This window comes from Cicer arietinum, chromosome 4 (genome assembly GCF_000331145.2).
Source record: "Cicer arietinum cultivar CDC Frontier isolate Library 1 chromosome 4, Cicar.CDCFrontier_v2.0, whole genome shotgun sequence".
Taxonomy (NCBI): domain Eukaryota; kingdom Viridiplantae; phylum Streptophyta; class Magnoliopsida; order Fabales; family Fabaceae; genus Cicer; species Cicer arietinum.
Window position 1 is genome coordinate 18626716 of NC_021163.2, and position 15332 is coordinate 18642047.

The 15332-nt window shown below is 35.1% G+C and overlaps 1 protein-coding gene across 1 annotated transcript in view; it reads left to right on the forward strand.

The window, feature by feature from the left end:
- LOC101492868 (callose synthase 9) overlaps window positions 1–15332 on the forward strand; it is a 72745-nt gene that overhangs the window by 21030 nt on the left and 36383 nt on the right. The window contains exons 18-32 of the mRNA XM_004497329.4: window positions 33–85; window positions 295–355; window positions 531–612; window positions 698–747; window positions 2706–2792; window positions 2940–3025; window positions 3418–3442; window positions 3640–3734; window positions 3829–3910; window positions 12238–12398; window positions 12518–12638; window positions 12909–13006; window positions 13140–13227; window positions 13307–13467; window positions 13539–13648. Of these exons, the coding sequence (XP_004497386.1) occupies window positions 33–85; window positions 295–355; window positions 531–612; window positions 698–747; window positions 2706–2792; window positions 2940–3025; window positions 3418–3442; window positions 3640–3734; window positions 3829–3910; window positions 12238–12398; window positions 12518–12638; window positions 12909–13006; window positions 13140–13227; window positions 13307–13467; window positions 13539–13648 (1360 nt within the window). The remainder of the gene's footprint in view (window positions 1–32; window positions 86–294; window positions 356–530; window positions 613–697; window positions 748–2705; window positions 2793–2939; window positions 3026–3417; window positions 3443–3639; window positions 3735–3828; window positions 3911–12237; window positions 12399–12517; window positions 12639–12908; window positions 13007–13139; window positions 13228–13306; window positions 13468–13538; window positions 13649–15332) is intronic.

Genomic DNA, 15332 nt, shown 5'->3' on the forward strand with positions numbered 1-15332 from the left:
TGATGTTTGTTCCTTTATATTGACTGATTAAGGAACGTCATTATGTTGGACGGGGAATGTATGAAAGGAGTTTGGATTTCATCAAGTATGCACTAGACACCGTCTTTTGTGCTGTTATTTTTACTTAGAACTCATGTAGAAATACTAATTAGAAGTTAGTACTAAGCGTGGTTACTTCTGTGGGGGATTTTGTCCCATGTTCTTCCCAGTTTAATATAGAAATATGTAATTACAACAGCCTTGCTTGTTTCTATCTAATTCTTGAGTCTAACATATACCATGCTGCTTTCTTAGGTATATGCTGTTTTGGCTTGTCATTTTGAGTGCAAAGTTTTCGTTTGCTTACTTTCTTCAGGTTCGTAATACACTCATAGCTGCCTCTCAGGTTTTCTAGATACACATTTAGAATTTTGCAACTGTCTGTTCATGTGTGCGTGTGTGGTGGGTGAGTGGATGATGTTTCTTGCTTGTACCAAATGCTTGTATGGTTATATGCATGCCCACTTGAATGTTTTATTTGAGGTTCGCAGATCCAGCCACTAGTGGACCCAACAAGGGATATAATAAAAGAGACTAATATTGTTTACTCTTGGCATGACTTTGTCTCTAAAAGTAAGAAGTGGTCTGGTTAAATTTGTGGTTATGTTTTATTTTCCTGTTGATACTATTGGGTACTAAAGTGCTTTTATTCTTGCAGATAATCACAATGCTCTCACAGTTGTTAGCCTATGGGCTCCAGTGTTTTTCGTAAGTGCATTGCTGTTGTTTTTCCTACCTTTTTACCCCTTTTTTGCTTTAATTTTATTTGTACAACAATGAGTCTTTTTCTACTAAGTGGAAATATGAATATTTCTTACCAGTGTTGTTAAACACGTAACTCCGAGTAGCCTTGATGATTGCTTAACCTAAAAAACAAAACTTAATATCAGAACCTTACTCTAGATACCGTCTTGAATAGGAATATTTCTTACTAACAATGAACAAGTTTCTACAGGTATTTATATACTCCCTCCGATCACTAATATAAGCTAAAAAAACTGTTTTCAAGGTAATTAAGAAAGTTAGTTAAATGTTGTTAATTGTATAGATTTCATGTAAAACTCAGATCAAATTTACTAAACTTCCCTTTTTAAGATTTATTTGAAAATCATTAATTTCAATTTTATTAATATAGTAGTTCATTTTAACAAATGATTAAAATAACTAAAATATGCTGACGTGAAAGAAAAAATCGTTTTGTTTCTTTTATTTTCTACTACTGCTACTACAGATCATTCACACACCGTGTTTTCATAAACAAAACTTACCGCGCCAACCATGCTCGCTTGCAAAAAAACTTTTCTTCTTTTTTACTGGAGAAGTGTACACAACCTCTCTCATGTTTAGTTTCTCTACATTTTGTTCCCATAAATCAAAATAGAGTTGGAAAGAAAAATTTGAATTAAATGAAGGTTATATTTGGAATAATAGTATTTAAAGAGTATAAGTTATTGACTTTTGCTTATAATAGTGACTAAAATTGGATGTGTTGTTATTTCTTATAATAGTGACCAGAGGGAGTACATGAGAGATGTAATATAAAATAGGATTGAGATCCTGTCATATCATATCATGATCACAATAGTTATACATCCTTTTATTCGGGTTAATTTTCAATAATCTTACAAACAATTCATAATAATGTATTGGGAAAAATCCATGTGCCACATTGAATAAAGATAACACTTGGAATGACCCTTACAAGATGCTTTTGTAAGGATGAGTTAGACCCAATATAAAAATGTAATATGGTTTCAATGGCTATTGATTTAGACCACCCACAATTTATATCGACACAACAAGCCTAATAGTTTTGAGGGTTAGGGAGGTCTATTGGGAAAAACCCATGTTCCACATTGAATAGAGATAAGCCTGCCTTGAGGTTAAAAAAAGAGACATCATTCACCTTACAAGTTAGTATTGTAAGGATGAGTTAGATCCTTTATGAAAACCTAATAGAATGGAATATGATTGCCTTTCTTCAAATAATATCAGTCATTAGAAGGATACCTGCTCAGGTGCTTCTAATTATCTCGTTAATAAGAGTTTTCATCCCTCATGGGCATGAAATTGTCTTTAAAGAGGTTCTTGAAGTTTGGCGTGAAGTAGTACAGATAATAACTTGATAAATCTCCATGGTATTGTTTTCCATATATTGCTGGAACTTAGTTCCTGCTATGATTTATGGAGACTTATTGCTGGAATTCAGTTGGAACGTTTTCATTACTGATGGTTATATTTTTCTGATAGTCAGTAAATACTCCCTCTGGTACTTATTATATAAAGAAATTAACAAAATTACAAAGACTGATGAACTCATTTAGTGTTTAAAATGTTCGATATCTGTATGAGTTTCTAGTAAACATATATCTTGCATTAAATAGGGATATAAAAATAATTTTTGCAATTAATGCACCTTGAAATGGGTTTATAATAAGGAATAAAAAACAGACCAATTTTTTTTCTTGTAATAGAGACCAGAGGTAGTCGTATAGAAGCTTGTGGTTGAGAAAACCTATATAAGTATTGTATTTCTGGTTATACACTGATTTCTAATTCTGTTACCATCATAGATCCTTTAGTTGCCAAATGTTATATTTTTCTCCGTTCTGTTTCTTCGTGGGTCTTGGTTGCTGTTTCTAATTTGCTAGTTCTTTTAATTTCAGATTTATCTACTAGACATATATGTGTTTTACACACTTGTATCGGCTGTCTGGGGATTCTTGCTTGGGGCAAGAGCTCGCCTGGGAGAGGTATTTGATGATTGACCTTCCTGTAAATCCTTTTAATAATATGTTTTATTATTTATATCTTTTTTCCTGTTGATGGTACTGTCGTTCTGTACATGTTATGTATCCAGTTTGTTAGCATTATTATTTTCTTGGTTGCATGTGTCACAGATAAGGTCACTGGAAGCGCTGCAAAAACTTTTTGAGCAATTTCCTGGAGCTTTCATGGACACTCTTCATGTTCCTCTAACCAACAGGTGTTGTTTGTGATATGTGATTTTTCTGGTTTTACTTCATTTTTCGTTCTGTAGTTGGAAGATAGCTGTCTGTTAATGCTTTGAGTGTTGACTTCCTGAAAAGTAAATTGGTGCTGCCCACTCTATTTTTGTTTTATACATAGAGGAGATGAACACATTGCTGTAACTAACTGCAGTTGGTTACAACTGTACAAAACAACAAAAACTCCCAGGGAAAAGAAAAGTCCATGCACATATATGCTACAAAAACAAAATAAATAGGAAAACTATATTAATATCCTATCTCTCCTATAGCTGTACAGGAAGATATCCTTTCGCTTCTGTTTTGCCCCACGGATCATGTTTCTTTTTCAAATATATAAGCTTACATACTTTTTCTCCTTTTCTTTCAGGAGTGACCAACTGTCATCTGTTCAGGTTTGTTTTTGCTATGGAGACTGGAAACATTTGATTAGTTTAAATTGACATGATTGTTCCAGGATACTTGTTCACTAACTCCCAAACTATATATTTATTCATATTGATGGCAATGTTATTGTGCACCATTCTCATTTGGGCTGAATCTCTTTTGAAGTAGAGAAAATATTACACATTCTTATACTGTTTCTCTGAAGGTTGTTGAGAAGAACAAGGTTGATGCTGCTCGGTTCTCCCCCTTTTGGAATGAGATCATAAGAAATCTAAGGGAGGAAGATTATATAACCAACTTGTTAGTTATGGGACCTGCTAAATATTTTTCGTATCTTCATGTATTTTTTGTTTCTTATCTAATGCCTGCATGGCCATGTTTTCCTTGCTTGTAGTGAAGTGGAGTTGCTATTGATGCCAAGAAATTCTGGAGATATTCCTTTGGTTCAGTGGCCACTTTTTCTACTTGCAAGCAAGGTATTTGAACCTCGGTTGTCTTACAAGCTCATTTTCTGAGTCTTGAATTGAGTCATTAATTTCTTTTTGGAATTTTGTATTATTTGCTAGTACATTACTCTTTGATATCCTCTTCATGTATTTTGAGTATCTTACAGGATCTCTTAGGAGTAGTTTCCAGATTATAATATATGTTCTTGTGGTTAATAGTGGTGACTAAGGGGCAACTCCTGGAATGGGTTGCACCGGTACTAATTATTTGTTACTTTCCAGTGCTTTTGACACTGTAGGTTGTAAAAATCATAATTACAAGGACAAACTGTTCTTTATCAACTGCTTATGGTAGAACTGATGCTGCCAGAGCCAAAGTTGCTTGTGGAGGGGAATTACTCTTTGATTATAAGGTTCTGGTAGCAACTGCTTCCACCTCCTTTGAATTGAGTCATTAAAATTGAGATATCCTACCCTAGATTGGGTAGGAATCACAAGATTGTAAATTGTGGTATTTGGATTGTAACACGGACGATAAGATCCTAAAAAGTCAGCAACTCATATTTGTGCAAATAATTAGTGCCTGTGCAACCCACGTCGAGTAAAAAAGTCCTACATTCCCACCTCGAGTACTCAATTAAACTTCTATTCATAATCATATATAAATCTTACATAATTCATTAGTGCCACACAAGGTAACAGCTCCAAATAGAAAAATACATGAAGAAAGTAAAAGACAAAATACTTTCATGTTTTATTATTACAGCCCTAAGCTGTTTATATAGGAAAAGAAATTACAATAGTAAAACTGAGTAGTAATGACAAAATAAAAATAAACATAATAATATAAAATAAAAGACAATAAAATCTAATTTCTCTCGATTCTTCAACACCCCCCCTCAAGTTGGTGCATAGATATCTGTCATGCCCAACTTGGCTATGAGTCGCTCAAAATTGGGTGTTGCCAAATTTTTTGTCAAGATATCAGCAGTTTGCTGATTGGAAGTCATAAATGGCAGACATATAACTCCAGCATCAATTTTTTCTTTTATGAAATGACGGTCAATCTCAATATGCTTGGTTCTATCATGTTGTACAGGGTTGTGAGCTATACTTATTGCTGCTTTGCTATCACAGAACAATTTTAAGGGTGAGTCAACTTTCATTTTCAGTTCGTCCAAAAGTTTACGAATCCATAAAAGTTCACAGATTCCTTGAGCCATTGCTCTGAATTCAGCTTCTGCACTGCTTCGAGCAACAACCCCTTGTTTCTTACTTCTCCAAGTAACTAAATTTCCCCAAACATAGGCACAATATCCAGTGGTGGATTTTCTATCAGTAATTGATCCTGCCCAATCAGCATCTGTAAATATAGAGACTTCTCTGTCATTAGTTTTCTTGAAGCACAAACCCTTTCCAGGATTGGATTTCAAGTACCTTAAGATTCGATAAACTGCCTCCAAGTGTTCTTCATAGGGAGAATGCATGAATTGACTTACAACACTCACAGAGAAAGCGATGTCAGGTCTAGTGTGGGCTAGATAAATAAGTTTGCCGACTAACCTCTGGTATCTTCCAATCTCAACAGGAACACTGCCTTTCTCCCAAAGTTTAGCATTTAATTCCATAGGAGTATCTGCTGGTCTACACCCACTCATCCCAGTTTCTTCCAAGAGATCTAGGATGTATTTTCTTTGAGAAACAACAATTCCCTTCTTTGAGCGAGCAACTTCCATACCAAGAAAATATTTAAGCGCGCCTAAATCTTTGATCTCAAATTCTTTAGTCAAATTTTTCTTCAATCTTTCCATCTCAACAATGTCATCTCCTGTGAGAATAATATCATCTACATATACAATTAAAATTGAAATTTTACCAACATTAGAGAACTTCATGAACAAAGTATGGTCTGATTGTCCCTGCATATATCCTTGTCTTTTGACGGACTGAGTGAATTTTTCAAACCAAGCCCTTGGAGATTGCTTGAGACCATAAAGGGATTTTTGAAGTTTGCACACATTTGAACCAAATTTATCTTCAAAGCCTGGTGGGCCATCCATGTATACTTCCTCCTCCAAATCACCATTCAGAAAAGTATTCTTTACATCAAGTTGGTTAAGAGACCAATCTAAATTCACTGCCAAGGACAAGAGAAATCTAATAGTGTTTAATTTGGCAACGGGAGCAAAAGTCTCTGAGTAATCAATGCCATATGTCTGAGTAAACCCTTTAGCAACCAAGCGTGCCTTGTATCTTTCAACTGTGTTATCAGAATTATATTTCACAGTAAATACCCATTTACAGCCAACAGTATTCTTTCCTGTAGGTAATGTCATGACTCTCCAAGTTTGATTCTTCTCAAGAGCTCTCATCTCCTCAAGAACAGCTTCCTTCCACTTTGGAATTTTTAGAGCCTCCTGTATATTTTTTGGAATTTCTACAGTAGACAACTTAGAGGTAAATGCAACAAATGAAGAAGACAATTTTGAGTATGACACATAATTAGACAAAGGATATTTAGTGCATGATCTAATAGGTTTTCTAATTGCAATAGGAAGGTCTAAATCAGGATACTCGACATGACTCTTAAGAATAGAAGAAGACTTACCTGTATCAAGATGATGTGTTGAATTATCTATTGATTCAGAATCTTGGAAGGGTCGGATAACGGGTCCTTCATTTCTCTGTTTATGGTTTCTTCTTTCAAAGACATTTCCCTTCTAAGTAGGGTCAATTGTAGTAAACCTGCTTCGTGTCTCTTTATCTGAGTCATTATGTTGTGGCATTTCAGGTGGTCCTTTATTATTATTGAGATCAAGAATTTGATCATTGTGATTTTCATTTGAAATTGTCGCCCCCGAATCTGTCGAAACCTCATTCATAAGTGGATTGAGTTTCAATATGGATTCTTGGGCATTTTCTTTTGGTGCATCAATATAAGTCTCAGAATTTTGTGACAACACTATATCACTTAAAGTAATGATGCTTTCAAAAGTAAAAGATGAATCTTCCTTAAAATTTCCCCCCTGAAGATGAATGCCACTAAAAAATGGTTGATTTTCAACAAAAGTAACATCCATGGTTACAAAAATTCTTTTTGATTTTGGTTCAAAACACCGATACCCCTTCTGAGTTGGAGAGTAACCGGTAAACACACATTTTATTGCTCGTGGATCGAGTTTGTCAAGGTGTTTATGTTCATGAACAAAAGCAGTGCAATCAAAAACTTTTTGTGGCAAATCAGCAGAGACACTAGTCAAAGGAAAATAATTTCGAAAAACATCAAGAGGTGTATGAAAATCTAAAACTTTAGATGGCATTCGATTGATTAAATATGATGCAGTTAAAACAACTTCACCCCACAAATATTTTGGAACCTTATTTGCAGACAGTAAAGCTCTAGCAACCTCAAGAAGATGCCTATTCTTTCTCTCTGCAATTCCATTTTGTTGGGGTCTATTAACACAAGAACTTTGATGAACAACCCCATTTGCAAGAAAAAAATCGGACAAAAGTATATTAAAATATTCTTTACCATTGTCACTTCTGAAGACTTGAATATTTGTTTGGTATTGAGTGTGCACCATTTTAAAGAAATTTTTGACAACCTGTCCAACTTCCGATTTTTCTTTCAATAAATAAACCCAACAAATTCTAGTATGATCATCAATAAAAGTTATAAACCATTTTTTATTAGAAAATGTGTTTATTCTATTAGGACCCCAAACATCACTATGAATAACTGCAAACGGTTTTGATTGTTTATATGGTTGTGTAGAAAAAGAAGAACGGTGATGTTTAGCAAATTCACAAGTTTCACAATGAAATAAAGATGGATCCTTCTTAGAAAATAATTTAGGAAACAAATGTTTCAAATACGGAAAACTAGGATGTCCTAACCGTAAATGCCATAACATAATATCATCATTATTAGAAGAAACAAAAATAGATTCAAAGCAGGTACTTGTTTTTTGTTGGTCTTTGAAGTCGAGTCCATTGTCAAGATAATAGAGTCCTCCACTCTCCTTAGCATTGCCAATCATCTTCCCCGTGCTCAAATCCTTAAAAGTGCAATGAGAATGAAAGAAGTTAGCTTGACAATTTATATCCTTTGTTAATTTAGTAATGGATAATAGATTACATGATAAATTAGGAACATGTAAGACATCTTTTAAGGTTAACTTAGGTGACAGAATAACAGAACATTTCCCTGCAATGGCTGAAAGAGAGCCATCTGCAATTTTAATTTTGTGGTTACCTGCACAAGGGCTATAAGAAGAAAATAGACTCGACTCCCCAGTCATATGATCAGTAGCACCAGAATCAATAATCCAAGTATGGCTGGGAGTGACACTAAGTAGAGCAGTATTTGGAAAATTACCTCTCTGAGCTGGGAGTGACACTAAGGAGAGCAGTATTTGGAAAATTACATCTCTGAGATATAGAGCAAGAAGAAGTTTGAGACTCAAGAAGTTTGTACAATTGATCTAACTGTTCCTTGGTGAAAGGAGATGGGCTTGAAGGAGACTGTTTCTCTTGATCAGATGTACCAGCTTGGAGCGCATGACCTTCGTTTCTTTCTTTTTTCTTCCAATTTAGAGGTTTTCCAAGGAGCTTCCCACATGTATCACGTGTGTGCCATATACGTTTGCAATGTTCGCACCATGGTTTCTTGCCAGCGCTCTTCCCGTCTTCATTTTTTGTGACTAGGGCAGAGCTTTCAACCTCGCCAACAGAAGGCGACTTACCCATCATAACACATTGTCTCGCCTCTTCTCTTCTAACTTTTGAGAATGCTTCCTGAAGTGATGACAATGGGATCTTTCCCAATATTCTACCTCGGACTTCATCAAGCCACTTATTAAGCCCAACCAAGAACATGAATACACGGTCGTTCTCCTGTCTCTTAAGAAACAGAACACTGTCCTCACAACACTTCCAATGATCATCATAGCAGAGATCCAATTCTTGCCATAGTGTCATCAACTCATTGTAATAGGTAGTGACATCTCTATCTCCTTGTCTGGTATGCCACAATCGTGATTTGAGATCGAAAATTTGAGAAGAATTCTGAATATCAGAATATGTTTCTTTGACAGCCTCCCAAACTTCCTTAGCAGTAGGCAAAAACATAAAAGGTTTTTTGATTGTTGATTCCATATTACTAAGCAACCAAGCTATAATAACAGAGTTCTCAGATTTCCAAAACCTGTATTTTGTATCAGTTGTGGCAGGCATTTGCACCTCTCCTTTTAGGAAACCATATATTCCCTTACCGTCTAAAATCAATCTTGCGGTTTGGGACCATTCTACATAATTTTTTCCATCTAGTTTCTGGATTTCAACCTTGAGGGCATTAGAAGTTCCCTCATGGCCAAAAAAGTTGGAAGAACCATTCTGGCTGCTTAGGCCGCTGCCACTGCCACTGCCACTTATGGCGCTGTCTAAATTGTCAGGGTTGTTGACTATGTCAAATTTTTTGCCAAACCATCGTCGTTGTCGCCGCTACCCATAAGGGCTACCTTCCATGGGGTATTGTGTGCCATTAGGTTTAGCTCAGTTGGTTAGAGCGCCAAACCCTAATGGTTGTGGTAGCTCAGTTGGTTAGAGAGCCAAACCCTAATGGTTGTGGAAAGGTTTACAGAACCCTAACCAGAGCTCTTGATACCATGAAGAAAGTAAAAGACAAAATACTTTCATGTTTTATTATTACAACCCTAATTTTATATAGGAAAAGAAATTACAATAGTAAAACTGAGTAATAATGATAGAATAAAAATAAACATAATAATATAAAATAAAAGAGAATAAAATCTAATTTCTCTCGATTCTTCAACACCCCCCCTCAAGTTGGTGCATAGATATCTGTCATGCCCAACTTGGCTATAAGTCGCTCAAAATTGGGTCTTGCCAAACTTTTTGTCAAGATATCAGCAGTTTGCTGATTGGAAGTCACAAATGGCAGACATACATGGGGTATTGTGTGCCATTAGCTTTACCTCAGTTGTTAGAGCGCCAAACCCTAATGGTTGTGGTAGCTCAGTTGGTTAGAGCGCCAAACCCTAATGGTTGTGGAAAGGTTTACAGAACCCTAACCAGAGCTCTTGATACCATGAAGATAGTAAAAGACAAAATACTTTCATGTTTTATTATTACAACCCTAATTTTATATAGGAAAAGAAATTACAATACTAAAACTGAGTAATAATGACAGAATAAAAATAAACATAATAATATAAAATAAAAGAGAATAAAATCTAATTTCTTTCGATTCTTCAACAATACAAAACACCAAGTTTTGAACCAGTTACAAGTTCCAGAAGATATTTACAACCAGACCTCTAAAAATCTTGTTAAGATCATAATCACTCAAAAAATCGTGTCCATCATGTTCATCATACAAATTAAGAACTCATCTAAAGCTTCACTGCTGTCGTCTTTATCCATAATTTACTCATCAACAGATGAAACACTGCCAAGATTAAATTGGGGGCCTGAGTGATCAGGCCTTACGGATGGATTCCTACAAGGAAAAAAGGCACATAAGCCATGCTTATCTATAGAAAATACAGATAGGCTCATGGTTCAGAGGCTGACCCGAATGTACATTTGCCACAAGTTCAGTCCTAGCCTACGTTATGGAAAGTGTACGAGAGAAGGAATAGGAAAGGGGAAGTTAGGTTTGGGCAGGTGGCAGAGTGAGTGGGTGAGGGTATTGAGGGGGAGAGAGAGAGTCATTCTGTTATTTTGACTTGTGGTAGAGGCAATTATTGCACTCTGTATTGCATTGCCCTTGGCAGGGAATCAATTCCGTGGGTCTCAAGCGCCTCCACCAAATTCGTGCGTGAGAGCGCATGCACCTATGTCCGGCCACCTTCTGCGGGTCTTTTCATGATTTGATGATTTTTCAGAAACCTCTCATCTTTCAACTCCCCTTTCTGCATTTTACCTTCTATTGTGAGAACTTAGTTTTAGGGACAAGGTACCATTTGCTCAGACAATCATTTTATTCCCACCGACGATCAATCCAGTGGTGATTCTATTCCCACATATGAAACAAATTAGTGGTGTCTTTTATTCCCACTGACAATTAAGCCGGTGGTGACTCTATTCTCACATATGAATCATATTAGTGGTGCGTTTTATTGCCACTGATCATTAATCCAACAACGACTTTTTCGCACATGAATCTTTAATGATGCCTTCTCTTTTCAAACTAGTTCAACAATTGTCAAACTTAGTTTCATTTTTTTTTGTTTTTTTTTTGTGATAAAATATTTTGATGTAACAAACTTAAAGCATAGTAAGCTTTAGCTTAAGGGGAGTGTTAAAACTCAGTGTATGTTTTTATTATTCCTTGATTGTGCAACATCCTAGGCTAACTGTTCGTAGTCCTAGTCAATACAACTTTCTAGAATTTGTTTGAGACACAAGAAACACATAAATTTATCATATTTTACATTATTAAATAGCATATTGCAAAATAATAGCGGTTTGTTTCAATTCTACTATCCCAATAGTGCTATAGCGCTACTTTAGCTGTTATTTACAACACTCAATTCAGGTCATACATTATAAATTATGCGGTTTGTTTAAATTCCGCTGTTCTAATTGTGCTGCTTTAGCTGTTATTTAACAACATTGAAAGCAAGTAAGCAAGTAATACGTTCTAAATTATGCAACTTTGTGTTAGAGTCTATCCAAAATATGTTAATGGGCTGCTCACGTTTGTGCACTTTCCAAATGACCAATCATGGGTGTGAGAGTTGTGTTGTGATCTCTATTATTGGGCCAATTGCATTTGCTCAGGCTAGAGTGATTTGTCTAGTCGTGGGTTTGAGGTGGTGTGTGAAATCGCAGATCAACTAGAGATATGACCATAGTAGTCCATATAAGATTTTGGTGACCTTAACCTCTTGAGCTATCTTTTGAGGTTAAATTAGGCCTAGCCCAAATTCTAAGAGTAGCACTATGTCAGAAATTGTTTTATATGCTTTTATGTGGCCATTGTTTATTACTGGTGCTCTGATAAACTCAGAATTCAGAGAGAAAAGGGAGAGAATCTGAATGTAAGGGTTTTGTGTTATGTGAGAACTGAGAACGTTTAATATGTGAGAGCGTGAGTACATAATAATTGGTTTATTATCAGCTAGAAGAGCTCGGCAGAGTAATTTTCTAACTAACTGTTGCGACAGAAAGTGATGACACACCACTTTCTGTTGTGTATACATGGTTCACATTAATTCTAGCTAAGGATGAAGCTTTTATGCTATATTTACAATACTCTAATATGCTTATTGTTTTATGTTTGGGCTATGTATTGATTCACTGATTAATTATTGTACACAATTATGTAGATATTTTTGGCTAGGGATATTGCTGTTGAGAGTAAAGATACTCAAGATGAGCTTTGGGATAGGATTTCCAGAGATGACTATATGATGTATGCAGTTCAGGAGTGTTACCATGCTATTAAACTAATTTTAACAGACGTGTTAGATGATGCAGGAAGGATGTGGTATGTGACTGCTGCAGTGTTGAAATGCATGGAAGCATGTTTTCGTTAATGATGAGCTTTGTATTTGATATTTTGAATTATGTCTTGTTATTCATTTGCAATTGTTGCTGTTAAACCAGGGTTGAAAGGATATATGATGATATTAATGCTAGTATCACAAACAGTAGGGTTCATTTGGACTTTCGACTAAATAAGTTGGCTCTTGTGATATCAAGAATAACTGCACTAATGGGGATTCTGGTTTGTATTTAAACTTTTAAGTTCTTATATTATTGTGTTTATCAAGGCATTGTTTTTAGAAAATAAACTATTAATCCTGTGTAAAATTTCCTTGGAGTTAACTTCCCCTATTTGGAAAAGACTTTCTATTGATGAATTGATATGACATATTTGTTTTTGTATATGATTATGGGCTATGCTTGTTACTGTATATTTCTTTGTAATTTGGTTCCTTTTACTTGGAAATTAACAGTTAAAGTTTGAACTCATCTTTGTATTGACATCTTATAGAAAGAGACTGAAACTCCTGAGCTTGATAAAGGAGCAGTTCGGGCTGTTCAGGATCTCTATGATGTTGTACGATGTGATGTCCTTTCTTTAGATATGAGGTTTGTTACAGTCTCTTATATGCTTTTATTGTTTTTTAGAAATAGGCTCCCCTCTTGCATGTGTCAGAATTTCCATTCTTCTCCCTTCATTTCATAAGTTGTCAGGTTAATGTTTATTTTCTATTTTATCTAGGGATAATTATCACACATGGAGTTTACTGACCAAAGCTAGGGACGAAGGGCATTTGTTTCAAAAGTTGAAATGGCCAAATGCAGATTTAGTATGCTCTAATCATATTTTTTTCTAAATTGATGTGCCTTATACCCTACTGTCAGTTTACCAACTTTGAGTATATGCAGAGAATGCAAGTCAAAAGATTATATTCATTGCTGACTATCAAAGATTCCGCTTCAAACGTTCCAAAAAATCTTGAGGCTAGGCGAAGGCTAGAATTTTTTGCAAATTCACTCTTTATGAAGATGCCTCGTGCAAAGCCAGTTCGAGAAATGTTATCTTTTAGGTAAATATTTTTGCTTCAAGAAATTATTCTATTTGTTGTTTCTATGCTTATCTTGTCTTCTGACTGTGCAGTGTTTTCACCCCTTACTATTCTGAGATTGTGCTTTATAGCATGGATGAACTCCTAAAGAAAAATGAAGATGGCATTTCAATTTTGTTCTACCTTCAGAAAATCTTTCCAGGTAGTTTTCTTCATTTGGCTTCAATCACAATTTATACTAGACAATGTTGTCTTTTAGAATATTAGAAAATATCTTATAATATCTATTATATTATATTAGAGTATCTTGAGTTACTCAATAGGATCAATTTATAATCATAGAGATATCTTAGAATATCTCTCATTATTATTATGATTTATTCCTGATTTATGATTGAGTGTATGTTTCTCTATAAATAGAGATTAGTATTGAGTCTTTTGTAAAAAAGTCAGCATTAAGCTATTATCAATAATATTCAAATCCTTATTATTTTCTCTCCTCCTTTTCTCTAAAATCCCACAACTTCAACATGGTATCTAGAGTCTATTTCGATCTTCCTTAAACTGTCTTGCCAATATTTCGCTTTCAAGTTATGGTATCTAGAGCCTATTTCGATCTTCCTTAAACTGTCTTGCCAATATTTCGCTTTCAAGTTCCCAACAGTTTGGGAATATAATCCTAGTTTCTATTTTCTAGCATGATCATTCCTTTTTCTGAGTGCTATCACTTCCGTCCACAATCGTTGCTGCTGCTCCGTCTGCTACTGTTGCTGTTGCTTGCCGTCGCTGCTGGAAAAGTTTTCCAAAACAACCATTGTCTCTCCTGTTTTGGATGCATTTTCTAACTCCGCTGGTCGATCATGGCTTCCTTTCATTAGAGTCGCGCTGCTTCCTCTTTGGTGTTTGTCATGCAATTTAGTTCTTACTAATATATTATAACAATGGCTTCTATTCCCACCGACGATCATTCAGGTGGTGTCCCTTTTCCCACAGATGAATCATATTAGTGATGACTTCTTTTTCCATTGATGGTCATTCTGACAGTGTCTTTTATTTTCATGACTCACACTTTAGCATGGCAATTTGTCCCAGATGTACTAGCCTTGCCTTTCTCTCCTTGAAGCACGCCTCTCTAATATTACTGGTTTGAAGCTTCCAAATGCAGTTTTTAAAAGAACGGACTTTGCTTTGTTCAATTGCTTGCCATGAATTTCCCTTAGGCTGATGATCATATCGACTATCTGGCTAGGCTATATTTATAGCAATTCTCTTCGACTTCACCTGCATTCTTGAGTTTCTTTTCCATCCTTTTTATTATTTTGCAGAGCAAAACATTATTTTCTTGTAACAAGCTAATTCTTAGTAACCTTTAGCTTGAGGGGGAGTGTTAGAATATTATAAAATATCTTATAATATCTATTATATTATATTAGAGTATCTTGAGTTACTCAATAGGATCAATTTATAATCATAGAGATATCTTAAAATATCTCTCATTATTATTATGATTTATTCCTGATTTAGGATTGAGTCTATGTTTCTCTATAAATAGAGATTAGTATTGAGTCTTTTGTAAAAAATTCAACATTAAGCTATTATCAATAATATTTAAACCCTTATTATTTTTTCTCCTCTTTTTCTCTAAAATCCCACAACTTCAACATTGTCGTTGGCGGAAAATGGCAAAAGGACAAAATCCGCCATATAAACACGTCATTGCAGCCAATAGAGCTGCCATGACGTGTATTCCTTGACAAATTTGCTTATGACAGATTTGCAAAAATATGTGATGCCATTGCAAAAAAGTGACACCAAGGCCGCCATTAAACAACATTGATATTCGAGGACTGTTAGAATATTAGGAAAAATCTTATAATATATTTTAT